This window comes from Lepidochelys kempii, chromosome 14, assembly GCF_965140265.1.
Source record: "Lepidochelys kempii isolate rLepKem1 chromosome 14, rLepKem1.hap2, whole genome shotgun sequence".
NCBI lineage: Eukaryota > Metazoa > Chordata > Testudines > Cheloniidae > Lepidochelys > Lepidochelys kempii.
The window spans coordinates 12815564-12830208 of NC_133269.1; the positions used below are offsets into that span (position 1 = coordinate 12815564).

The 14645-nt window shown below is 38.5% G+C and overlaps 1 protein-coding gene across 11 annotated transcripts in view; it reads left to right on the forward strand.

The window, feature by feature from the left end:
- Positions 1-14645, forward strand: part of MBTD1 (mbt domain containing 1) — a 55935-nt gene that overhangs the window by 23201 nt on the left and 18089 nt on the right. For 10 of the 11 annotated variants that reach the window (XM_073310302.1, XM_073310298.1, XM_073310304.1 and 7 more), the window contains 7 exons: positions 1137-1371; positions 2879-2934; positions 3243-3347; positions 4245-4392; positions 7305-7387; positions 7879-8113; positions 9621-9698. In XM_073310302.1, coding sequence (XP_073166403.1) covers positions 1137-1371; positions 2879-2934; positions 3243-3347; positions 4245-4392; positions 7305-7387; positions 7879-8113; positions 9621-9698 — 940 coding nt within the window. Of the gene's footprint in view, positions 1-1136; positions 1372-2878; positions 2935-3242; positions 3348-4244; positions 4393-7304; positions 7388-7878; positions 8114-9620; positions 9699-14645 lie in introns of those variants that run through there. The other variant, XM_073310305.1, reaches the window with a different exon arrangement.

Here is a 14645-nt window from a genome sequence, read left to right on the forward strand (position 1 = left end):
GCAGCCCAATCAGCACACAGCTGTGGCCCTGCTTAGCTTTGCGCTAAAGGCTGCGGGCTCCCTGCCGCCCAGTGGGGCTCCGGGCTCCCAGCCATCCGGCCCCGCCCGGTGGGGTTCAGGTCCTGGCTGCCCCCCAAGCCTGCATGGTGGGAGTCAGGGTCCCCGTGCAGCAGGGTCCTGGGTTGGGGTCCTTGCCCCATGCCCTGCTCTCCACTCCTGGTCCCACTCTGTGGGGAGGTCTCTGGGCAGAGGGCGATGAGCATAGGGGTTTGTGGGAGGGGGTGAGGTGGGGGTCACTGTGCTTCTCAACCTGTGACCCAGGTAACCCTTTGTGGGCCACATATTCAGCCCACAATGATAAATAGGTTAAGAACCACTGGGCTAGAACATCTGTGTCCAAGCTTGTGATGTATAATTTTTAATAATCAGAGGGATAGCCATGTTAGTCTGTGTCCACAAAGGCAACAAGGAGTCTGATGGCACCGTAAAATCTCACAGATCTATTGGGCATAAGCTTTCATGGGTAAAAAAACCACTTCTTTAGATGCATGGAGTGAAAATTTGCAGATGTAGGCATAAATATACTGGCACGTGAAGAGAAAGGAGTTACCTTACGTGCCAATATATTTATGCCTGCGTCTGTAATTTTCACTCCATGCATCTGAAGAAGTGGGTTTTTTACCCACGAAAGCTTATGCCCAAATAAATCTGTTTAGTCTTTAAGGTGTCACCAGACTCCTCATAATTTTTAAAAAATCTTGCACTTTGTGTATATAGGAAAAATAAACAAAAACTGGTTTATCTTCATCTCACATTACAAATTAACTGTTGCTCTGCAAGGTACTGTTATCAATCACTGATGACCTAGCCAATTCCCCGTAAAGTCAATGGAAACACTCCATTAACTTCAGTGGGAGTTGGATAAGGGGCTTCCTTACATAATATAGCTGTACCATTCCAGGATATTTTTTGTGAGAAGTTCACTTTATGGATTTTACCATTATTACATCATCCTGATATAGACAGGAGAAAATTTTCATGGTGGTTTTTGCAGCCAAGAAACTGGAGACTGAATTTAGTGGAAGATTCTTTAATAGCAGATGACAGGGACTAAACATTTTCCCTATTATTTTAAGGTGTCAGAAGGTATGCAGTATCCTTTCAAACCTTCCATGAGAGTAGAAGTTGTTGACAAAACGCATCTCTGTCGAACACGGGTAGCAGTTGTAGACAGTGTAATTGGAGGACGACTAAGATTGGTATATGAAGAAAGTGAAGACAAAAATGATGATTTCTGGTGCCATATGTACAGCCCACTCATTCATCACATTGGTTGGTCCCGAAGTATAGGACATCGCTTCAAAAGATCTGGTAAGCAAGTTGTGTTGCAAAGACACCTTAGTGGCTGGGTAGAGGCTTACTTGAAAGATACTTCATGCAATGATTTGGGTAAAAGGAGTAATCTGCTGAAAAAGCTTTTAATTCGAGTAATTATATCTTCAAAAACGTATGCATTGATGCTAATCAAGACTTTTCAGCCACTAGGTCTCCATTCCATATGGTTTAGTTAAGAACTATCATCAGTGTTTCCTTCAGGGTTTGGAAGAGCTCAAGTAAACTTTAATGAGGCACCATCCATGAGACCGTATCGAGGAATGTTCACAATATAGGCTAGAGTAAACAATGGCTTCTGTGCACAAAGCCCAATGTTCTATGTATTTAGTATGTCTTGCTGCTGGCACCCTGGAATTACACAGCACTGCCTCACCAGCTGCCACCACCTACATGGTACAGTAAAGTCAGCACAAGTATCACTTGTGGTGTTGATGTAATTCAGTTTATTTTGCTGTGACGTCATCCTTTGGGTGTGCTTCATATTTTTGTATGGCAACATGTAACTGAATTGTAGAGGCTGTCAGAAGAGGGACAGAAAAGTAGAGGCTGACAGATGTGTAGTGGAGTTTTCATCACCTAAAATCAAAACATTTCTATTTTTTAAATATTTTGTGATTTTCTTAATGATAAATGAACATTGTCTGTTGCTAAGAATCTTTTTGATCTTTTGCACATAAGCCACTCATCTGTAACATAGAAAAGGAATAAAAAAGCTCCATGTTGCATCAGCTTGGGACACTAAAATATCAGTATTTTTTATGGTTGGAAACCTTCATTGAAATCAATATTAAAAATAAAAGGGAAGCAGTTAAAAGAAATCATACTCACGACTGCTTCCTGAAAAGAGCTTTTCACAAAGCTGCTGGAATTTATTTCCGAGAAGAGGATCCAACCAGTAGCTGCAAACTGCTGCAAAGATCAGGCAGCTCCTCTGCTATAGGATCCTATCAGAGCTATGGATCCCACCACACTAGAAAAATGTATCTCAAAAATAAGAATTTCTAGTACACAAATGAGGTAACAAACAGCATGACTAGAATACCAAGATGTTTTAAATCAAAGTTTAATTACATTAAGCCTTGAAGTCACATATGTGTATAAGTCCTCAATTTGTCAGTTCTCTGCTTTAACTCTACTGTGAATGCAAACCAGTTTGACTTGTCAAACTTCTGCAAAAGCTTATATATTTCACTGACACTTTTGTGCTATAGTCAAGCCTTCTGGGTATTAGTGTTCTCTGAATGCAGTCATATCTCTTGTCCACCAGTGTCCTCAAAATCCATAAATTGCACGATTTGAGCTCCATTCCCAAATTGTCTAGCTGGCATACTGTGAAGGCCTGCTTATACACTTCGGGCCCACATGTTTGTAAAGTTCTGACTACCTTAAATGGTACAGTGTCAGGAAAAAGTGTTTGTTTTTTGGGGCATTCTTAGTCTCTTCGTAAATATTTACTGATTAATAATGTAACTGTCCCTTTTAGATATTACAAAGAAACAGGATGGACATTATGATGCACCCCCACATTTATTTGCAAAGGTAAGCTTGCCAACGAGAACTCTAAGATCATTTACATTTACTCAGAGTTGGAAGAGGAATTTTTCATCATTTGAAGGCAAAGCATAAATTAGAAATTATACCAAATTACCGTACAAAGGTCTGTCGCTATTGGAAATTACTTTTTTTTTTTTAATTTTATTTTGATGTAAGTAAAACTGACTGAGTTTGAGACGTATTTTGGTCTTTTTGCTGCAAACTTTGTTTCATGGGTGTGGTTATGTTGTTTTACACATCAGTTATTCTTGTCACCTCAGCTAGCTGTGTAATGCTGTTGTATGAATCTTTAGGTAAAAGAAGTAGATCCAAGTGGAGAATGGTTCAAGGAGGGAATGAAATTGGAGGCTATCGATCCCTTAAACCTGTCTGCAATATGTGTTGCAACCATTAGGAAGGTAAGAGAATTAATTTATATTTTTGTGGGAGATCGGGACATGAAGCCTGTTAATCCGATTTCCAGTCTTCTGTATTCAATACTGCTGCTAAAAATGTTTTTTAATAAAGGCTGATATTTTATTTAAAACAAGATTTTAAAAAAGCAACCAATGTGTTGGTCATCAGCATGTACTCCTGTCTGCTTCTTCCACATCCACCTCTTTCAATAAAAGGATAATGTGTGCAATTTGTGAATGCTTACCAGTGGCTTCCATTAATTAGCTACTTTCCTGTTACTGGGGTATTAAGAATGAATGATTGATATAGTGGCAGATGAAAAGTACCTGTATGTGGCATTCATGAACATTCAAAATTCCAGCCTGATCTTTGATTGACAAACAGTATGCCTGTGAAAGTTAATGTGCAGTGGAACCTCTTGTTAATTCTCATCTGGCTATTTTGCAGACAATCTAATCCCTCACAAAAGATTTGGATAATACATCTGCCCCAAAATATTTTTTCCAGTGTTTTTGGTTTTATAGTTTTTGTTTTTGATTTATTTATTTATTTATTTTTTGCTGTGTGGAAGATCCTCACAAGCTAGAAAGGAAACAAACTTTACAAAGATACTACACAAAGCACTGTCAAATACACAAAGGAAAAAATCTGAAAACTAAAATAGTCTCTAATCTCGCTCTTCTATTAATGTTGCCAGTTGATGATCACAATAGCATATACAACAAAAAATGTTGGAGAGAAGTGACTTTTTTCTTAAGTTGACAGTGTTCCTTATACATATTTGTGTATCATTTGTTTCATTTCTTACTCTGCTTTGAAACATGACCTACTTAATTTTTAGCCTGGCCTTCACAGAGTATAAAGGTGCTTAATATACAATATTGTTTTTATTTACAAAGGTGTTAGCAGATGGCTATCTAATGATCGGTATTGATGGCTCAGAAGCAGCAGACGGATCTGACTGGTTTTGTTACCATGCCACCTCCCCTTCTATTTTTCCTGTTGGTTTCTGTGAAATTAATGCGATTGAGCTAACTCCACCCAGAGGTACTTACACTATTCCGACCAACTTCTATTTTGATAATTTTTCAGTGGTATTGTATATAATCAGATTCTTTGTTTCTTCAATCATTTTGAAGCATTCATTTCATATTCAGAACCATCTTGATTTTCAGAAACAAACTTCAGCACTACTTTAAAATGGTCTGAAACAGGGGTGTCAAACTCAATGTATAGAAGAGCCCAAATTGAATGTTTCTTTAATTCATGGGCAAATAAAATGAGGTTTGTTTTGACTACAAAAACATTAAAGGTATAATATGGCCATTATGTAACTAAACTTTTATTGAGTAAAATTAGTTATATTCAGCATCAATCAATGTGGGGGTTGGGGGGAGAGATATGCAGAGCACTTCTAGAGCTATGTCAAGAATATCAATGCTAGGAAGTCTTGGGCCAGCAGAGGACTGGAATTGTGACAGAGCAATTGTCCATATTAAAAGCTTTGCGAAGTGTTGCAGGATTATTCATTGGGCATGATGAATTATTCTCTCTCTTGTTAAAATGCACATAAATTTATCCTTCATACCAGTATCCATCAGAGTGGGAGGGGTTCATTTTTTGAACAAGGCCTAAGGAATGATTTTTGTGAGCAAAACTGCCTGAACACCATCATACATGTCTGCAGATGGTTTTCTGTTGGCTTCATCTCTAAACTTTATGATGTTGCTTTAGCAACATATAAAGGGCGGCATCGGTAATTGCATCATAGTAGATGATAAGTGCTCATTGTTTGTTTATTTTTTTGTAAGAATTTTGTGTCTGTCCCTATTCATTCAAAATCTCTAAATTATTGGAAGGAGAAGGGGGGGGAAGAGCCTATATTACTGGTAAGTGCAAGTTTCTATTGCACTGAGTGCAGAGATTTTCTGAATATTGAGTGTACTGACAGTTGTACCTGCAACAAAATGAAAAACATTTCATAGCGTTCCCATTAGCTGACAAGAATCTATTGGCTTTTAGCATTTGGCGAATCAGTAGCTGAGCAGATTTACCCTTGCTTACTGGAGCTGTAACATTCAGTGGAATTACTGCAGAGAAAATCCTGGGGATAATCTGACCTGCCAAAAACATAGTCCATCCTGTGCTTTTTTTTAAAAAAAAAAAAAAAAAAAAAAGCTTTCTATCCCCTCCAAAAAATAAGAGATTTCGGAGTCATTTACAGAATGAAAATTTAATAATGACAAAATGTATGTCTGCACACACTCTGGTAAAACCAGACTTTTAAATGGACAATACACTATAAATGATAGATGCCTGTCTTTGAAGAATCGTGAGTAAATGTTGTTCTTTGGTCACTGAACCTACAAGAGAAGGTGAACTTCTGTTATCATTTAATATACTGCCTTGTTTCTTATATCGTGGCAGCTCTCCTCCTTTTCTGCTTTTGTCTGCATTTCTTCACTTTCTCTCTTTAGAATTCTTGATAGTCTATCAATGGATGATACAGGATTGTTATTATTATAAATCATATTCAGTTTTGTAAAATTTCGTTTTGTGTATGACTAACAAACAGCAGTAAGAATGTTATAGAACTTTAACCTTCTTAGTAGGTTACATTATTTCTGAAGCCAGTGCATTATTATAATGATCAGAGCCCCTTTAATACCTGTGAGAGGTGTGTTCTAGTGGCTAAATTATGGAGCTGGGAATTGGAAGTCCTGAGTTCTAATCTTAGCTCTGGGATGGACTTCCTTTGCTCCCATCTTTCCCATAGGCTTGTTGTGAGGATTAATTAGATAACGTTTGTTTAAAATAAAAAAAAAAATTGAACTTGTGTTTGAAGATCTCTGTATGTTAACAAAAAAAAATAATTCTTATGTGCACCTCTTGCCTTGTTTTCTTGAATCTGCAGCCAGTCAGACACGTCTGTTTATGAGGGTGGTGTGAACTTGGTTTGCTGCCACCCTTTCCGTATTCATCTTGTTAGCTTGAAATTTTACAGTATGAGAAAAGGGGCCTTAAAACATAGGATTCAATCCTGTAAGGCGAAGAGCACTCTTGGCTCCCAGTGAAGTCAGTGGAAGTCGAGGACACTTGGAACCTCTCAGGATTGGGACTGGAGTTTGGTGTTGAAGTTTAATTATATGTCTGAGGAATGTAGCCCTGTAATATTGAGCTGTGACCCAAAGTGGCAGCTTGGACTAAAACAGTGGCTTTCTCTCTCTCTCTCTCTTTTTTTTTTTTTTTAGTTATTATTATTGTTATTCTGCACACCACTTTTTAAGTGAAGTCTTATGGGGACTATCTTCCATCCCATCACTCCAAGCCCCCATCACCTCTTTGTGTTCAGAATGTTTAATTCCACAGACCACCACAAAGAAATCTGCAAACTATTGTTGGTCCACAGGACAAAAGTTGAGACTTTCTGGTCTAAGAAGCTGTCGGAAGGGAAAAGTTGCCCCAAAACAGTCCTCTATCCCGTGAAAGTTCAATAGACTAAACAAACGTTAAATACATTATTGAGAAACAGTTCTCTCCTGTAGTTTACAAGGTGGAGAGAAGCCCTTCATTACCTCTGCTGCTACGTTTTTTAACCCTATGATCTATGTTTTAAAAACATTATTTCATTGATTGTGTTTTGGCCAGTCTTCTCCAAACAAATCCAACTTTTCAAGGATAAAATTATTTTTCTCCCTCAGAAAAGAGTAGATGATTTTGCAGATTTGTCTTTAGTCACTCATATCATTATAAAAAGGCTGTTATAGCATTTAAAGAGGTTTTCTTCTCGTTTGATTTGTGTGGAACCCAATATGGAGCAAAAACTCAAATTGAGAAAAATATTTTGATATTCGTGTCTAGCTTCTTTGTGTTTTTAGTGACCATGTAGCCTGTCAGTGTTGTTTTTAAATGAACAAAGTTTGCAGTTGATGTACGAAGGTACTATTTAAAATTCACAGGTTATGCAAAACTCCCTTTCAAATGGTTTGACTACCTCAGGGAAACTGACTCTATAGCAGCACCTGTAAAACTCTTCAATAAGGTAAGATAAATCATTGGTAAAGCCAACTGTACGGCATGTGTGCTATTTACAGTGGATTTTGTGCTGTAAATTCCTGCCTGCTTGGTCCCATAAGGTTAATCAGTCTCCTCAACTGTCTTAAATATGTTTCTTCACTTACGTGCTAATTGTTCGTGAAACCAAAGACAGTGATTTTCAAAGTCCATGTGAGTATGCTTTGAAAAATGTCTAGTAGAAGAGGAGGGAAATTGTTTCTTAGAATTTGTGTGCATTCAGCTTGTATATTTCAGACTCTGAAAAAAATCTTACTATGGAAAAAATAGGAGCACATTAAATTATATAGATGATACCTTGGTATTTCACCATGTTCGCTTTCACCATCCGAATAATGCCATTTGAAATTAAACTTGACTGAAACAGCAGCCCCCATGAAGTATTTAAACTTCATGTAGAGTAAGATGTTAGACTTGGTTTCCTGATATTTGGCTGTCTTGCTTCATTCTCCTTTTCAGGAAGTTCCAAACCATGGGTTTCACATTCGAATGAAACTGGAGGCTGTAGATCTTATGGAACCACGCCTTGTATGTGTGGCCACAGTAACCCGCATCATCCATCGTCTACTGAGGATACATTTTGATGGCTGGGAAGAAGAATATGATCAGTGGGTGGATTGTGAGTCCCCTGACCTCTATCCTGTAGGGTGGTGCCAATTAACTGGATATCAACTACAGCCTCCAGCACCACAAAGTAAGTTGCTATGCATTTGTAAATGATTCCTCTTGCATCTTTTTAAATCCTAAAATTTACCAGTTGCCTTCCAGTGTTTATACATGTGTGGTCATTCTCGTAACTTTACCCTTTTGGGTTGGGTAGCCAGCTGCAACAAAAAATGGACTAGACCCTTGCTAATTCTCAGAGGCACACCATTCTAATCTGTTTCACTGTATAACGAATAAAGCACTTCAGAGCATTTGCATGGCTGTGCTCTGTTTATTTTAAATCCTGGGGCTAACAGATGTTTGTTTGGGCCAGAGAAGAAGCAGACTGCTTAAGCATCAGGCCTAGATAACAACATTATTCATCATTTATAGCACAATCAGTTTGCATGGCACTTTACATTAAGAGGCCCTGATTTTGCAAACATGTGTTAGTAACTTCATGCATTGAAATCAGTGGTACTGTGCATATGCATAAAGTTGTTCACATGCACAAGTGTTTGCAATATGGGATCTTGTAGTATGCACTGATTGAATTTAAAGAACCCAGACAGCCTGCTTGTGTGTCTATACCTGGCTTTTCAGTCCCATAAACCTGTCCAGAGCCTGGAGAGTGAATATGTAAACACCAGATGCTGTCTTAGTGTAGCTGGCAGCTTATGATTTGAATACTTTAAATGTTGGCAGGCTTTCAGGAATACATGAAATCAGTTCTGTCAACTGACAGGTTTGGTTTTTTTTCTTCTTCTTTGTTTAGACAAACATACTGGAGGAGTATAAACTAACTGTAATATAAAAATACATATTACAGGTTATGGCTGATTTGGAATGTTTTACTTTAGTTTATTCTTTAAGTGTTTTTCCTATTAGTCTGCCTTACCATTGCTTATTTTTGCTCCATTTCTTTTATTTCATTCTTTGATCTTGCCTTTTCCCATTCTTTTAATAATTTCTCTCTTTGTAGTCTGAATTTTTTGATCTCTCTCTCTCTCTCTCTATTTATTTCTGACTTAATTTGTGTGTTTGTGTCCATTTTTCATATGTAAATCTTCTTTGTGTGTCTGGTTTTCTAATCTTTTTCTGTTTCCATCTTTTTTTTTTCTCCCCTTCCTCCCAACTTTCTTCTTGTCTTATGTGAAATCAGAGTGGCAGCAAGACTCGGTTTTATGATTTATCAGCTGTACTTCTCTAGTCAGGAAAATGATTGCTATGAATAACTAATTGCTCAAAGGAGCAGAGCTATGGCTCTTGCAGCAAGTGTGTGTTGTCCCATAATGACGGATGAGATGACTATTTGTAGCCTGTTAGGTCAGGAAACGTGATATGGGTAATTGTGTTCCAGGGGCTACTGGAATGGGTGCTGTTCAAGTAGAGGATTTTTCTTCTGTGAATGTGTTCTGTTTAACAGAGGCTCTGTCTTCGTTCGTTCATTCATTCATTGAGGAAAACATTTTTTTGTGAATTTTCCTTAGCATGAAAGACTGTGCAGTATTTTCCCAAAGCATTAATTCAGAATTTTAATTCTTAATGTTTTTCAGCATCAAGAGATAGCCAGTCAAGTTCATCAAAGCAAAAGAAAAAGGCTAAGTCACAACAGTACAAAGGACACAAGAAAAGTGGGTGACAAAGTGGTGCTTATATGCCCTTTCGCAGCTGTTACAAAGTTGTGCAATTTGTCTCAAACTATTCTGGTTGGAAACGTTGCTTGTGTGTGAATAAGTGTTATGCTTAAAGGTGCAGTATGCCATAAAAAGAGGCCTTTTATTAATTGAGGAACATTATTTTTTATAACTTGCAGCAAAATAATCAAATGGAAAGTAAGTGGTTTTGAGAGGATTGATATTGTTCATAACTTCTGTGTATATTGTTCATGGACAAATAAGTTAAATTATTTTTGATACTCCTAAAACCAGTTTTAGGTAAGGAATTCTGTATAAGCATGAAGATATAGTAAAGCAGTCTTGAGCAAACTGCTCATATATGTATGGCTGTTCGCTTTTTAACTCTTTTTTTGTAGCAAAGCTGTAGAAATAAGATCAAGGTTGTTTTGAACCAGATGGTAAATGAGATGTAGAAAACCGAGGGCAATCTATCGTCCTCAGTTACTTCATAAAACTAAAATTTGTCTCCTCTTGCAAAACAATACTAATTTTTAAATTGACAAGTTTATCAATTTTTAGGATGTGGGGCAACAGTAGAAAGCTCTTAGTAATAATGTTACTTACAAAGGTACTTAGTAATATTGCTATAGTTGACTACTCTTGTCAATGAGTATATAGTATTGCATTTTTTTTCAAAATACTAGGGATTTAACAACTGTCCAAATCCTTTCCACATTTGTAGTGTCTCCCTGGGAGCAAATTGTTTGTTTTCTTCAAAAATTCAAACAAATCTGTTTAATTTTTAAGTTCCAATAATGCACTTTCCCTTCCCCCTCTATTCCTATTTCTGTGACTCTATTTCAAACCAAAGCTATTTTCTGTCCCTAACAAAGGGAGTAGAGACAGCCAATCACAAGAGCACTTTGTGCTTTCTTCTACCCTTTCTTGTTGGAGATCAGATCCATCTATATTTATCTTAAATTCACATTGCCCCTTTTATTCCAAAGGATGCCAAGGCATTTTTCAAAAGATTGGATGCTTCTGAAAGAGAGCAGTGGAGGATAGCACCAACCCATGGTGCATGGCAAATTTTTATGCAAGATGGTAAATTTTATACAAGAACTCAGGGCAAGCTCCTTATTTAAAAAAATAAATAAGTGCCACAACATCTTGAATATCTAAGCAGAGCTGACACTTAATTTTTAAAACATTTGAGAAGAACCCACGTACAGTGAGAGGAGTTCATTTATCTGCCTAATAAGAATGAAGAGCCAATTCTATAGTGTCATAATAAGAGACGCTAGTTAGAAGACAGCCTACTTATTCCTGGAGCACTAAGCCATTGCTACTATTCACATTCTTGATATTTCCTTGGCAAGAGGTGGTATTTCCTTGGTGTAGGAGAAACGTGTTTTGTAATAGCAGCTGATACTTTGTGCTGAAGATATAGTGGACAAAATTAACTGCAAGAATAGGCAGAATGCAAACCTATCAATTTTTAATCCTTGTGGATTGCAAACCATCTCTTTTGCAGTCCAGTTGCCTTCGTGTTGGCTGCCAGCGAGGCCCTTGTATTAGGAAGTGGGCAATTCTGCTGACACAGGACATGACTTGCCCACAAGTTGGCAGACCTAGGTGGTTAAGAGCTGCATGACGGTCCTTAACATAGTGCTGGAAGAGATCCAGGGTGTAGAGCCCTGATTCTAGGGTTTATCACCGGGCTTAAATTCCAAGTTTGATCATCACACCTTTACTACCATTAAGCTCTGTCTTCTCTGACTCTGGTCTATTCAAATGTCTTCCTGCGGAGTTACCAGTTCATTGTTTTGTAATCTTGAGTTCGTTCAAGTGTGAAGCATTGAATACTTCTAGAGTTAAGAAAGCTCTCTAGCCTTTGGCACCTCCATTTTGGAGGAAAAGGAAGTGTTTGGGTTTTTTACTTTTTTTTTTTTTTAAATATGCTTTAAAGGCCCTTATTACTACTTGCAAGTTCCTAATAAGCTTGAACATTTTTTCTTTGCATTAATCAAATTAACTGCTGTTATTGCAGCCACAACGTGTAGCTTAAAGACACAAGACATTTCTAATTTACAGTTCAATCCATTTAGGTTGTCGGGTTCTACATTTTCACTCTGAAGTGAAATTGTTAGGATTTTACTGGGAAAAACCTGGATTTCAAAATATTTCTACATAAGAGCATATACAACAATTAATTTCTTGCTGATAGGGTGTGCCATCTGTAGCAAATTTTACAAACATTAATCCTCATACCTTTTGTGAGGTAGGCATGATCTGCTAGCTCCACAAAGAAAGTTTTTTGAAAACTTTACTGAACGCTTCCTAACGAGGATTGTAACCTCCTACTTTAAACTTTTCTAGCCTCCTTGAGGCTCTGATATTCCTTTAAAATTCATTCAGCAGAAAAATCAAGTCTGCGGGGATGGGAGAAGGGACAGTGTTAAGAAGACCTACCTACTGAATTTGACCCTTTACATAGCTTGCATTTGCAGAGCAGCTTTTGAGTTTATCAGAAATTCTCTTCAATAAATAACTAGAAAACAATGTTTTGACTGTACTTGTTTACAAATTAGATGATTTTCAATCCCTGTTTATCTCAGTTAAACACCAAACCTTGTATTTCACTATTGTAGATTCTTGGTATCAAAAATACTTGAGTCATGGAAGAGGAATCTCCCAAAAGAAAAAGTTGGTGAGGCCGCAATAGGCAACTATAACAAGGTCAATGCCAAGGATCTTTTAATCTATAAAGAGGACTAAGATATCTCTTTAAATATTCAAGTGGACAACAAAGTTCAAGTATGCACAAGGTGATGAATAACCAACGCTTCATGCAGTGATTAATTAACTTAAAATGAGGAGCACCCTGAAATAAACGTCTTTTGAAGGGGGAAGCCAAATTCTCTTATCTATCTTGAAAACAAGCTTTGTAGCATGGAGAGTTCTCAAATGAAAGCAATACTGTTTTGTAAATGTGTGGTGAGAAGGCCATCCAGCTGCATTGTAGGTATCTGCAGTGGAAATGCACTTCAGAACAAGTGAGCCTTGTCATGGCCTCCCTAGTTTCACGCCAGCCATATTACAACAGTGTGAAATACAATCAGACATCCATTTAGATGTAGTTCTCTTGGCATCAGCTCTGCTCAATTATTTGGAGTCTGTAGCAATGTTGCCTACTTCACCTATCTTCAGACTAGCCACTGCCACAGTTTCCCCCTCTTGGGCTCCCCAGTAACTTCAGCGTAAGCTTCCATGTGTCAAGTAACACCCCTTCTTGGTGTCTGGGTTTATTAACTAAGTTCACAAGAACTCCCATCCAGCCTTCCTAGCAGGCTCACAACCTTAGTGCAGGGTTCATAGTCCTGTTCGAGCTGAGGATTTCCTCTAGGAGACTTGCTGTCCATACTCCACCTTTCCCAGCTGGTACCTGTTCTCTGTGCTCCTGAGGCCCTGTGCCCGGGAGCTAAGGAGAGTCTCTGTGAAGAGAGCTCATGCAGCTCTCTTGCCTGTTTTGAGTCTCTCCTTGCTCTCTATCAAGCAGCAACTCCCAGGACTTCCTATCTGGATTCTTTCCTTCTCTCCACAGGCTTCTGTTTTATTTCCACCCCAAAGACCTCGTTTTGCCACATGTGATCTATGTCATGTGACATTGTTCCTTTTCTGCACCTGGAGAGATGAGCTGAGTAAGTCACAGGTGCGGCTGAATCCATCTCCCTTTAAAGGGCCAGTCATCGTGTAAGAGTGTTAAAAACAAAAAGTAGGTGGGCTTTCTAAGGGCTAGGTAGAACCCAAAGGACTCTGCCATTGAGCATATGGAGAAGAATGCTGCCTTGAAAATGGTATGGGAAGAATGTTAGCAAGCTTTGGCACCATTGTGGCGAGGAATCTTGTACCTTGTGAAATCTGATGTAAGGTACTTCAGTTGCTAGGACCAGGACTTAACTTGCTGTACAAGCTGAAGTCACTGCCGCCAAGAACGTCTTCACTCAAAATGGACAATAAGGGTCTATAGAGAGACACCAGTCTATCTTGGATTAAAGGAGTACTTGTGGCAACTTAGAGACTAACCAATTTATTTGAGCATAAGCTTTCGTGAGCTACAGCTCACTTCATCGGATGCATACTGTGGAAAGTGTAGAAGATCTTTTTATATACACACAAAGCATGAAAAAATACCTCCTCCCACCCCACTCTCCTGCTGGTAATAGCTTATCTAAAGTGATCACTCTCCTTACAATGTGTATGATAGTCAAGTTGGGCCATTTCCAGCACAAATCCAGGTTTTCTCACCCCACCCCACCCCCACACACACAAACCCACTCTCCTTCTGTGTGTGTTGGGGTGTGTGTGTGTGAGAGAACCTGGATTTGTGCTGGAAATGGCCCAACTTGACTATCATACAAAGAAGGTTGTCAAGCAAGAGATCACATCGGCATAACTACATCTCACCACAGACCTCTTCAGCTTTGAACTGTATCTCGTTCTGCTCATAGACATCAAGCTTGCTGATTACTATGCTGTCACAAACTAAACTGTTAGGACTCATAGGTGTAGATAGGGCAAGATAGCCTGATTCCGAGTGATAATCTGAGACTTGGCTCTCAAATTAGTGGTACTGGTTTAGTCTTCTGCAGCAGGATTGACAACCATATTTGGCTGGGCCTACTGGGTCTATTAGCTTTTCTGAGCTTTGCCAATAGCAGAGGCATTATTAGGAAGACATAACAGATCCTCTCTACCAATGAATGGAGACGGCAACCCTTGCGAACTTGGTCTTATCACGGACACAGAATTAACCTGACTAGAGCATACGTGCAGGATGTACCCCTATCCTTTGATAAGTGACTCAAGTCTTTTATAGTTTCTCCTTCCTAACACACCAGGAAACAAAAGAAAAAATCTGTACCCCAAATATGAGTCTGCATGAGAGGGGGAGCATTTTTG